Genomic DNA, 13,318 nt, shown 5'->3' with positions numbered 1-13,318 from the left:
TCAATTGGATTATTGATATTACACAGTTTAAAGTAAAGCTCTATAGTGTTGCCAATAGCAACGACCAAGGTTCAGTGTACTACTGTGTTATGGTAACTGATACACACATTGGGGAAAATTTACTAAGATGGGAGTTCTATTTAAAATGGGATGTTGCTAATAGCAACCAATCAGATTCTACTTCTCATTTATATAGCACCTTCTAGAAGATAATACCTGGAATCTGATTGGTTGCTATGGGCAACATCCCATCTTAAATAGAACTCCAATCTTAGTGAATTTACCCCATTGTTTCCAGCCATTGTTTTATATTATACAGCATGTGTTACTGATCCCTTCATATTTCAGTAGATTCAGATTAATAAATCGAACATCACTTTACTTTTGGTGTCATCCTTCATTCTACAAACACACTCACACTTTCACCATTACACTACAATGTACACTACACAACTTTATGTCTAGATCAGTGGTTCCCAACCGCAGTCCTCAAGGGCACCCCAACAGTCCAGGTTTTAGGGATATCCCTGCTTGTGCACAGATGGTATGATCAGGCTGACTGAGGTACTAATTAAGTCGCCTGTGCCTAAGCATGGATATCCTTAAAACCTGGCCTGCTGGGGTGCCTTGAGGGCCGCGTTTGGGTCTATAATGATCTTCACGCCAGACAACTGCCAGATCACTTCTGCAATTAGAATTTAAATGCCAAGTACAGGAGGAGCCCAGTGTATCAGTGACGCCAGCAATTCTCACAGTCCTGTCTACACAAATACACAAGGTGTGTTACACAATTATACACTCACTTGTCTGCATTTGTCACTAGGTAGACTTCACTGAAAAGCTGTCTCCTAAAAGAAAAAATAAGAATTTACTCACCGGTAATTCTATTTCTCGTAGTCCGTAGTGGATGGTGGGAACTGCGTAAGGACCATGGGGAATAGACGGGCTTCGCAGGAGACTGGGCACTCTAAAAGAAAGATTAGGTACTATCTGGTGTGCACTGGCTCCTCCCTCTATGCCCCTCCTCCAGACCTCAGTTAAGGAAACTGTGCCCGGAAGAGCTGACACAACAAGGAAAGGATTTGGAATCCAGGGTAAGACTCATACCAGCCACACCAATCACACCGTACAACTCGTGATAACCATACCCAGTTAACAGTATGAACAACAACTGAGCCTCAGTAACAGATGGCTCATAACAATAACCCTTTAGTTAAGCAATAACTATGTACATGTATTGCAGAGAGTCCGCACTTGGGACGGGCGCCCAGCATCCACTACGGACTACGAGAAATAGAATTACCGGTGAGTAAATTCTTATTTTCTCTGACGTCCTAGTGGATGCTGGGAACTCCGTAAGGACCATGGGGATTATACCAAAGCTCCCAAACGGGCGGGAGAGTGCGGATGACTCTGCAGCACCGAATGAGCAAAGGCAAGGTCCTCCTCAGCCAGGATATCAAACTTGTAGAACTTAGCAAATGTGTTTGAACCCGACCAAGTAGCAGCTCGGCAAAGCTGTAAAGCCGAGACCCCTCGGGCAGCCGCCCAAGAAGAGCCCACCTTCCTTGTGGAATGGGCTTTCACTGATTTAGGATGCGGCAATCCTGCCGCAGAATGAGTTTGCTGAATCGTGTTACAGATCCAGCGCGCAATAGTTTGCTTTGAAGCAGGAGCACCCAGCTTGTTGGGTGCATGCAGGATAAACAGCGAGTCAGTTTTCCTGACTCCAGCCGTCCTGGCTACATAGATTTTCAAAGCCCTGACTACATCTAGTAACTTGGAGTCCTCCAAGTCTCGAGTAGCCGCAGGCATCACAATAGGTTGGTTCAAATGAAACGCTGATACCACCTTAGGGAGAAATTGGGGACGGGTCCTCAATTCTGCCCTGTCCATATGGAAGATCAGATACAGGCTTTTACAAGACAAAGCCGCCAATTCTGACACACGCCTAGCCGAAGCTAAGGCCAATAGCATGACCACTTTCCACGTGAGATATGTTAGCTCCACGGTCTTAAGTGGCTCAAACCAGTGGGATTTCAGGAAACCCAACACAACGTTAAGATCCCAAGGTGCCACTGGAAGCACAAAAGGGGGCTGAATATGCAGCACTCCCTTAACAAACGTCTGAACTTCAGGCAGTGAAGCCAGTTCTTTTTGAAAGAAAATAGATAGGGCCGAAATCTGGACCTTTATGGGTCCTAATTTTAGGCCCATAGTCACTCCTGACTGTAGGAAGTGCAGAAATCGCCCCAGCTGGAAATCCTCTGTAGGGGCCTTCCTGGCCTCACACCAAGCAACATATTTTCGCCATATACGGTGATAATGTTGTGCTGTCACGTCTTTCCTAGCCTTTATCAGCATAGGAATCACTTCATCTGGAATGCCCTTTTCCATTAGGATCTGGCGTTTTCAACCGCCATGCCGTCAAACGCAGCCGCGGTAAGTCTTGGAACAGACAGGGCCCCTGCTGTAACAGGTCCTGTCTGAGAGGCAGAGGCCATGGTTCCTCCGAGATCATTTCTTGTAGTTCTGGGTACCAAGTTCTTCTTGGCCAATCTGGAACGATGAGTATAGTTCTTACTCCTCTCTTTCTTACTATCCTCAGTACCTTGGGTATGAGAGGAAGAGGAGGGAACACATAAACCGACTGGTACACCCACGGTGTCACTAGTGCGTCCACAGCTATCGCCTGAGGGTCCCTTGACCTGGCGCAATATTTTTTTTAGCTTTTTGTTGAGGCGGGACGCCATCATGTCCACCTGTGGCCGTTCCCAACGGTTTACAATCTGCGTGAAGACTTCTGGATGAAGTCCCCACTCTCCCGGGTGTAGGTCGTGCCTGCTGAGGAAGTCTGCTTCCCAGTTGTCCACTCCCGGAATGAACACTGCTGACAGGGCTAGCACGTGATTTTCCGCCCATCGGAGAATCCTTGTGGCTTCTGCCATCGCCATCCTGCTTCTTGTGCCGCCCTGTCAGTTTACATGGGCGACCGCCGTGATGTTGTCTGATTGAATCAGCACTGGTTGGTTCTGAAGCAGGGGCTCTGCTTGACTCAGGGCGTTGTAAATGGCCCTTAGTTCCAGTATATTTATGTGTAGTGAAGTCTCCTGACTTGACCACAGTCCCTGGAAGTTCCTTCCCTGAGTGACTGCCCCCCATCCTCGGAGGCTTGCGTCCGTGGTCACCAGGACCCAGTCCTGTATGCCGAATCTGCGGCCCTCGAGAAGATGAGCACTCTGCAGCCACCGCAGCAGAGACACCCTGGCCCTTGGGGACAGGGTGATCAACCGATGCATCTGAAGATGCGATCCGGACCAATTGTCTAACAGATCCCACTGAAAGATCCTTGCATGGAACCTGCCGAAGGGAATTGCTTCGTAAGAAGCCACCATCTTTCCCAGGACTCGCGCGCAGTGATGCACCGACACCTGTTTTGGTTTCAGGAGGTCCCTGACAAGAGATGACAATTCCTGGGCCTTCTCCACCGGGAGAAACCTTCTTCTGTTCTGTGTCCAGAATCATGCCGAGGAAGAGCAGACGCGTCGCAGGAATCAGCTGCGACTTTGGGATATTCAGAATCCAGCCGTGCTGTAGCAACACTTCCCGAGAAAGTGCTACGCTGACTAACAACTGCTCTCTGGACCTCGCCTTTATAAGGAGATCGTCCAAGTACGGGATAATTATAACTCCCTTCTTCCGAAGGAGTATCATCATTTCGGCCATTACCTTGGTAAATACTCTCGGTGCCGTGGACAGACCAAACGGCAACGTCTGGAATTGGTAATGACAATCCTGTACCACAAACCTGAGGTACTCCTGGTGAGGTGGGTAAACGGGGACATGCAAGTAAGCATCCTTGATGTCCAGCGACACCATAAAATCCCCCTCTTCCAGGCTTGCAATAGCCGCCCTGAGCGATTCCATTTTGAACTTGAACTTCCTTATATAAGTGTTCAAGGATTTTAAATTTAGAATGGGTCTCACCGAACCGTCTGGTTTCGGTACCACAAACATTGTGGAATAGTAACCCCGTCCCTGTTGCAGGAGGGGAACCTTGATTATCACCTGCTGGAGGTACAGCTTGTGAATTGCCGCCAGTACTACCTCCCTTTCCCTGGGAGCAGCTGGCAAGGCTGATTTGAGGTAACGGCGAGGGGGAGTCGCCTCGAACTCCAGCTTGTATCCCTGAGATACAATTTGAACAGCCCAGAGATCCACTTGTGAGCGAACCCACTGGTTACTGAAGTTTCGGAGACGCGCCCCCACCGCACCCGGCTCCGCCTGTGGAGCCCCAGCGTCATGCGGTGGACTTAGAGGAAGCGGGGGAGGATTTTTGTTCCTGGGAACTGGCTGCCTGGTGCAGCTTCTTTCCTCTACCCCTGCCTCTGGGCAGAAAGGATGCGCCTCTGATCCGCTTGCCTTTCTGAGGCCGAAAGGACTGTACATGATAATACGGTGCTTTCTTAAGCTGTGAGGGAACCTGAGGTAAAAAAGTTGACTTCCCGGCTGTTGTCGTGGATACGAGGTCCGAGAGACCGTCCCCAAACAATTCCTCACCCTTATAAGGCAAAACCTCCATGTGTCTTTTAGAATCAGCATCACCTGTCCACTGCCGAGTCCATAATACTCTCCTGGCAGAAATGGACATTGCATTAATTCTAGATGCCAGCAGGCAAATGTCCCTCTGTGCATCCCGCATATATAAGACGACGTCTTTTATATGTTCTATGGTTAGCAAAATAGTATCCCTGTCGAGGGAATCAATGTTGTCTGACAGGGTATCAGACCATGCGGCTGCAGCACTACACATCCATGCTGAAGCAATAGCAGGTCTCAGTACAGTACCTGAGTGTGTATACACAGACTTCAGGAAAGACTCCTGCTTTCTATCCGCAGGCTCCTTTAAGGCGGCCGTATCCTGAGACAGCAGTGCCACCTTTTTTGATAAGCGTGTGAGCGCTTTGTCCACCCTAGGGGATGTTTCCCAACGTAACCTATCCGTTGGCGGGAAAGGGTACGCCATCAGTAACCTCTTAGAAATCACTAGTTTCTTATCGGGGGAACTCCACGCTTCCTCACACAATTCATTTAATTCATCGGATGGGGGAAAAGTCACTGGCTGCTTTTTCTCCCCAAACATAATACCCTTCTTGGTAGTAACCGGGTTAATATCAGAAATGTGCAATACATTTTTCATTGCAGTAATCATGCATCGGATGGCTTTAGTAGACTGTGCATTTGTCTCATCCTCATCTACACTGGAGTCAGACTCCGTGTCGACATCTGTGTCTACCATCTGAGCTAGCGGGCGTTTATGAGCCCCTGATGGCCTCTGAGATGCCTGGGCAGGCGCGGGTTGAGATCCTGGCTGTCCCAAGGCTGCTGCGTCATCGAACCTTTTATGTAAGGAGTTGACACTGTCTGTTAAGACCTTCCACATATCCATCCAATCCGGTGTCGGCCCCGTCGGGGGCGACACCACACTTATCTGCCCTTGCTCCGCCTCCACGTAACCCTCCTCATCAAACATGTCGACACAGCCGTACCGACACACCGCACACACACAGGGAATGCGCTGACTGAGGACAGGACCCCACAAAGTCCTTTGGGGAGACAGAGAGAGAGTATGCCAGCACACACCACAGCGCTATATAACACAGGGATTTTCACTATGATGAGTGATTTTTCCCAATAGCTGCTTAATATATATTATTTGCGCCTAAATTTATGTGCCCCCCCTCTCTTTTTTACCCTTCTTGTATCAGGATACTGCAGGGGAGAGCCTGGGGAGCTGCTTCCAGCGGAACTGTGAAGGAAAAATGGCGCTGGTGTGCTGAGGAAGAAGGCCCCGCCCCCTCAGCGGCGGGCTTCTCCCTGCAGTTTCTGACTGAAAAATGGCGGGGGTTTTACACATATACAGTCACAGACTGTATTATGTGTATTTTTATGCCAAAAGGTATTTTATTGCTGCCCAGGGTGCCCCCCCCCCCCCCCAGCGCCCTGCACCCTACAGTGACCGGAGTGTGTGGTGTGCATTTGGAGCAATGGCGCACAGCTGCAGTGCTGTGCGCTACCTTAATGAAGACCGGAGTCTTCTGCCGCAGATTTCATCTCCTTCTCTTCTGTCTTCTGGCTCTGCAAGGGGGACGGCGGCGCGGCTCCGGGAACGGACGATCGAGGTCAGGCCCTGTGTTCGAACCCTCTGGAGCTAATGGTGTCCAGTAGCCTAAGAAGCACAAGCTAGCTGCACGCAGGTAGGTTTGCTTCTCTCCCCTTAGTCCCACGTCGCAGTGAGTCTGTTGCCAGCAGATCTCACTGAAAATAAAAAACCTAACAAATACTTTCTTTACTAGCAAGCTCAGGAGAGCCCACTAGGTGCATCCAGCTCTGGCCGGGCACAGATTCTAACTGAGGTCTGGAGGAGGGGCATAGAGGGAGGAGCCAGTGCACACCAGATATAGTACCTAATCTTTCTTTTAGAGTGCCCAGTCTCCTGCGGAGCCCGTCTATTCCCCATGGTCCTTACGGAGTTCCCAGCATCCACTAGGACGTCAGAGAAATAATAAAAAAATAAATCAAAGTATATAAAGTATGGTATAAATATTTCACACAAGTAAGCGTAGTGCGTGTGTATACTGTAATCCACAAATAATGGCTGCAGAATAGGAAGTTGTGATGTTGCCACTTATATATCCTTCCAGCCTTGTCAGACGTGTTACAGCCTGTAACACTGGTATAAAATGTCTGCAGACAGGTTATTACAGATATAATAGTGTGCGCCATTACACACTTACCTCATCACTGCCATCAAACACTTACCTCATCACTGCCTCACAGGCATCATACACTTACCTCATCACTGCCTCACAGGCATCGTACACTTACCTCATCACTGCCCCACGGGCATCATACACTTACCTCATCACTGCCTCACAGGCATCATACACTTACCTCATCACTGCCCCACAGGCATCATACACTTACCTCATCACTGCCCCACCATCATACACTTACCTCATCACTGCCTCACAGGCATCATACACTTACCTCATCACTGCCCCACAGACATCATACACTTACCTCATCACTGCCCCACAGGCATCATACACTTACCTCATCACTGCCTCACAGGCATCGTACACTTACCTCATCACTGCCTCACAGGCATCGTACACTTACCTCATCACTGCCTCACAGGCATCGTACACTTACCTCATCACTGCCTCACAGGCATCATACACTTACCTCATCACTGCCTCACAGGCATCATACACTTACCTCATCACTGCCTCACAGGCATCATACACTTACCTCATCACTGCCTCACAGGCATCATACACTTACCTCATCACTGCCCCACAGGCATCATACACTTACCTCATCACTGCCCCACAGGCATCATACACTTACCTCATCACTGCCTCACAGGCATCATACACTTACCTCATCACTGCCTCACAGGCATCATACACTTACCTCATCACTGCCCCACAGGCATCATACACTTACCTCATCACTGCCCCACAGGCATCATACACTTACCTCATCACTGCCTCACAGGCATCATACACTTACCTCATCACTGCCTCACAGGCATCATACACTTACCTCATCACTGCCCCACAGACATCATACACTTACCTCATCACTGCCTCACAGGCATCATACACTTACCTCATCACTGCCCCACTGGCATCATACACTTACCTCATCACTGCCCCACCATCATACACTTACCTCATCACTGCCTCACAGGCATCATACACTTACCTCATCACTGCCCCACAGACATCATACACTTACCTCATCACTGCCCCACAGGCATCATACACTTACCTCATCACTGCCTCACAGGCATTGTACACTTACCTCATCACTGCCCCGCAGACATTGTACACTTACCTCATGACTGCCCCACAGGCATCATGCACTTACCTCATCACTGCCCCACAGGCATCATACACTTACCTCATCACTGCCCCTCAGCATCATACACTTACCTCATCACTGCCTCACAGCATCATACACTTACCTCATCACTGCCTCACAGGCATCATGCACTTACCTCATCACTGCACCACAGGCATCATGCACTTACCTCATCACTGCCCCACAGGCATCATGCACTTACCTCATCACTGCCCCACAGCATCATACACTTACCTCATCACTGCCCCACAGGCATCATACACTTACCTCATCACTGCCCCACAGGCATCATACACTTACCTCATCACTGCCCCACAGGCATCATACACTTACCTCATCACTGCCCCAAAGGTATTACACACTTACCTCATCACTGCCCCAAAGGTAAGGTATTACACACTTACGTGTTCACAGCTTTCCACCAGTAATCCAGAATCTTCTTCCCCCCCACACCGGGCAAAAGAGCTTTGGGGACATCTTCCAGAAAACTGTATAACCCGCTCTGATCATTCTGCAATGGATGAGACAAAGATACCCGAATTTAGCAAAGTTCTGCCAAATCCTGTAACGTGCTGGAGAAACTGTATATAATATAATATCTCCGGACCGTTATATATGGTAAAACATTCAGTTACTGTATAAAGTACCGGACGTTTCTGCAGTTTCCATGTACCTGAAAATAAATGTGAATTTACAGGGTGTATCCTCTGTACTTTATACACCCAATGGCGCAGTTTATTCCCACTGTACTTCATAAAAGGAATATTATTTACACTCATTAAAGCCAAATCAGTCTGCGGACACAGGGCCTAATTCAGACCTAATCGCAAAAGCCAAATCTTTCTCTAATGGGCAAAACCATGTGCACTGCAGGTGGGGTAGATGTAACATGTGCAGAGAGAGTTAGATTTGGGTGGGTTATATTGTTTCTGGTGCAGAGTAAATACTGGCTGCTTTATTTTTACACTGCAATTTAGATTTTAGTCTGAACACCCCCCACCCAAATCTAACTCTCTCTGCACATGTTACATCTGCCCCACCTGTAGTGCAAAGTGGTTTTACCCATTAGAGAAAGACTTTACAGTTGCAATCAGGTCTGAATTAAGCTCGCAGACATCATTGTTACTTGTCCAGATTCTTTATTAATCCAGGTTAGTAACATTAGGCAGCGTGCAGTCAGCAACTTTTCCAGACAACCAGAGCTGTTCCAGCGTTGCTGGATATGTACATTTGTTGTTAGAATTTTTCTGTACCACAATAAACTGCAGATTTATCTTTATTATAGATACAATGAATGATGCGCTCATCCACATGATACATTGTTATTTATTGACCCTGACCTCTCATATGTCTAACGGTAACGGTGCAGGTTTTCCAGATCTCCTTGTAGGATCAAGAGTGAAATAATACACAGCACTAGTGCACCTGGCAGTCAGTTCACACATAACCTTCTGAGAGTCAGACCAGCCTCCCGGATCCGTGAGATTCATGGAGAATCACATCTGCCTGGCCCCAGAGCTGGATGGACAGCTCCATCGACCACTCAAAATCATCGATGGTCTATGGCCGATGTTGAATACTTTTACATCCACAGCTCAGCCCTGGCCCCTGTTCTCACACAGAAGCAGAGCTTGCAGCCGCACATGTACATAAACACCGATGGGAAAAACCATTGATGGATATGCACAGAATAGTTACCTGCCATCGATGGTTTGTGTCAACCATACCATCAATGGCAACTGTCGATGGAGGTAAGGCCGATGGCCATCCCTAGAGCCGAGCCTGGCACTGTTACTATAATGCCAGGTACTGAGTAACGCCTGGGATTGCTCAGACCTGGGCTAGGCGTGGCCATCAGAAGGGCGGGACCTAGTTATGGAACGTCGCCATTGGTGGTAAACCATTTAATGTTTTGAGTGTGAGTAAAAGTGATAGTTTGTTCATCATGGTTTCTTCCCAATGGTCAATGGTTTGATCATTGATGGGGGAGGCCTGATGGTAAGACCATCGATTTTCCGTATTGCGCACACATGGCAGCAATCTCCGTTCATGCATGCATGGAGCTGCGTGATTTATCGATCAATGGATTGCCACGATGGTAAAAATAAATAAGTAAATAAATAAATAAACGGAGCATCAGTGGTTAACCCATTAATAGGTTGGGAGTCAGTGTTTAGTAAATACCGATGCTCTTGACTAAATGGAATTAGATTTTCCATTTGATGTCAGAATTACGATGCTGCATGTCGTTGGCGCAGATGCTAAAGCTCATTGTGTGATAAATGGAGCTTCAGCCAATCAGCTCCTGTCATTTTTCAGACACGTGACAGTTAGGAGCGGAACACATGACAGTTGGGATGGTATCCGTTCAGATGGTGGGGAAATTTAAGGAAAAATTACTTCACAGAAAGGGTAGTGGATAAGTGGAATAGCCTCCCATCAGAGGTGGTAGAGGCTAAGACTGTAGAGCAATTTAAACATGCTTGGGACAGGCATATGAATATCCTTACACAGAATTAAGGTTAAAAAAGGGTTGAGATTACCTAAAGGATAAAAAAAAAAGGGCAGACTAGATGGGCCAAGTGGTTCTTATCTGCCGTCAAATTCGATGTTTCTAATGTTAAGGACGACACTCATTAGGTCAACCACTATTGGTCGACAGTAACATGGTCGACAGGGACAAAGGGCCGGCACATAAAAGGTCGACATGGCTTTTAAAAAAAAAATAGATTTGTAACTTTTTCATACTTTACCATCCATGTGGACTACAACTGGGAATAGTAACCTGTGCCGAGCGATACACTAATTGGGGTTCCTGTTCATGTCACGGAAAAAAATTACACCAAAAACAGTTGAAAAATCCACGTCGACTGCCTGATTCACAGGCAGGAGCGATCAAATTTTCTGCGCCCGCGCCCCCCCCCCGGCATGAAAAAGTGGGCGCAAGCGCAGAACGGGCGCTGTGCGTGCACCCTTATCTTTATCTCATTTTTTTTGCGGTTGGATAGCCCCTAAATATACATTATACGGGGGTCATAGAGTGGACCACACTTACTGTAGGTGGACAGTGTCCGTTTCCACTATTGGTCGACATTGACTAAGTCGACACCTGAAATAGGTTGACACAAGCATTAGGTCGACATGACAGAAGGTCAGCAGGAGTTTTTTCATTATTATTTCTTGTGTTGTTTTCTTCGTAGAGTGACTGGAAACCCCAATTAGTGCACTGCGTCCCCTCGCCATGCTTCGGGCAGGTTACCGTTCCCAATCCTAGTGCATGTGGATCGTAAAGTATGAAAAAGTTCAACAAATGACATTTTTTTTTTTTTTTTAAACTCATGTAGACCTTTTGTCATTTCGACCTAATGCATGTCGACCAATAGTGGTCAATCTAGAGTCTGGATAACCATTACACAAACACAGCCCCAGCCACACGACACACACTGCACATCTGCACAATGGGGGTAATTCAGACCTGTTCGTAGAAGCAAATTTGTTAGCAGTTGGGAAAAACCACGTGCACTGCAGGGGGGGGGGGGTGCAGATGTAACATGTGCAGAGAGAGTTATATTTGGGTGGGTTATATTGTTTCCGTGCAGGGTAAATACTGGCTGCTTTATTTTTACACTGCAATTTAGATTTCAGTTTGAACACACCCCACCCAAATCTAACTCTCTCTGCACATGTTACATCTGCCCCACCTGCAGTGCACATGGGGGGTAATTCTGAGTTGATCGCAGCAGGAATTTTGTAAGCAGTTGGGCAAAACCATGTGCACTACAGGGGAGGCAGATGTAACATGTGCAGAGAGTTAGATTTGGGTGGGGTGAGTTCAATCTGCAATCTAATTTGCTGTGTAAAAATAAAGCAGCCAGTATTTACCCTGCACAGAAACAAAATAACCCACCCAAATCTAACTCTCTCTGCACATGTTACATCTGCCTCCCCTGTAGTGCACATGGTTTTGCCCAACTGCTTACAAAATTCCTGCTGCGATCAACTCAGAATTACCCCCATGGTTTTACCCATTTGCTAACAAATTTGCTGCTGCGATCAACTCGGAATGACCCCCACAATCCAAGTGATTGCTACAGTATGCTGAGAATGATCTATGTAGCTAGTGCTGTGCCCAGGAGGAGGGTTACTGCCTGCGCCCGCACATGCATGCTATGCCGCTGTACACATAACAGTAATAATAGGAATGTGGGACCTTTATGTGGCTCTCCAGCAACGTGCCGTGTCCTGCCACCAGCAGTATACAGATCATAGTGTCCTGGACCGGTGGGTCCCAGATCTGCAGCTCTCAGAGACTCAGGAACCGAACAGACCTGCAGGACGCCCTGGGCCCAGGCTGTACGGATATAACATTACCCAGGGAAGCACAGGCTGCAGCATTCCACAGTGCAACTCAGGACTCCTGCATTTATCCAGCTCTAGGCACCACCCCCTCCCTCCCTTCCTTCTCAATAACCACAGTGTACTCTGTGCCGCCTCTCCCCTCCTCTATTACCACAGTATACTCTGTGCTGCTTCCCCCCTCCTCTATAATCACAGTGTACTCTGTGCCGCCTCCCCCCTCCTCTATTACCACAGTGTACTCTGTGCCGCCTCCCCCCTCCTCTATAATCACAGTGTACTCTGTGCTGCTTCCCCCCTCCTCTATAATCACAGTGTACTCTGTGCTGCTTCCCCCCTCCTCTATAATCACAGTGTACTCTGTGCTGCCTCCCCCTCCTCTATTACCACAGTGTACTCTGTGCTGCCTCCCCCTTCTCTATAATCACAGTGTACTCTGTGCCGCCTCCCCCCTCCTCTATTACCACAGTGTACTCTGTGCTGCTTCCCCCCTCCTCTATAATCACAGTGTACTCTGTGCCGCCTCCCCCCTCCTCTATTACCACAGTGTACTCTGTGCCGCCTCCCCCCTCCTCTATTACCACAGTGTACTCTGTGCTGCTTCCCCCCTTCTCTATAATCACAGTGTACTCTGTGCCGCCTCCCCCCTCCTCTATTACCACAGTGTACTCTGTGCCGCCTCCCCCCTCCTCTATTACCACAGTGTACTCTGTGCCGCCTCCCCCCTCCTCTATTACCACAGTGTACTCTGTGCTGCCTCCCCCTCCTCTATTACCACAGTGTACTCTGTGCTGCCTCCCCCTCCTCTATTAGCACACTGTGTGCAGTCTCCTCCTTGTGCATCCCTTTCCCCTCCTCTGTTACTACACTGACTGGGCCCCTGTCTGCAGCCACCTCCTTCCTCCCATGTGACAGCCCTGCATAGCCTCTTATCCTCCTCCCAGCCTCCTCCCCCTACTCCACCTACAGAAGGCCATTGACAATGACAACATTACCATCGATGGTCGATGGTTTAAAACCATCGAGGGAA

At 48.3% G+C, this 13,318-nt stretch overlaps 1 protein-coding gene across 2 annotated transcripts in view; it reads right to left on the bottom strand.

Moving 5' to 3' along the window:
- Positions 1-12,366, bottom strand: part of LOC134966741 (uncharacterized) — a 62,551-nt gene extending 50,185 nt beyond the window's left edge. Inside the window, exons 1-3 of one of the 2 annotated variants that reach the window (XM_063943723.1) lie at positions 12,143-12,366; positions 8,337-8,443; positions 804-848 (exon numbers count right to left, since the gene is read on the bottom strand). In XM_063943723.1, the coding sequence (XP_063799793.1) occupies positions 804-848; positions 8,337-8,443; positions 12,143-12,199 (209 nt within the window). In that variant the 5' untranslated portion in view covers positions 12,200-12,366. Of the gene's footprint in view, positions 1-803; positions 849-8,336; positions 8,444-12,142 lie in introns of those variants that run through there. The other variant, XM_063943724.1, reaches the window with a different exon arrangement.
- Between the last annotated feature and the right edge of the window lie 952 nt (positions 12,367-13,318).

Source organism: Pseudophryne corroboree, chromosome 10 (genome assembly GCF_028390025.1).
Source record: "Pseudophryne corroboree isolate aPseCor3 chromosome 10, aPseCor3.hap2, whole genome shotgun sequence".
NCBI classification, from domain to species: Eukaryota; Metazoa; Chordata; class Amphibia; order Anura; family Myobatrachidae; genus Pseudophryne; species Pseudophryne corroboree.
Note: the sequence above shows the minus strand (reverse complement) of the source record. Positions and strands in the feature narration are given on the sequence as shown.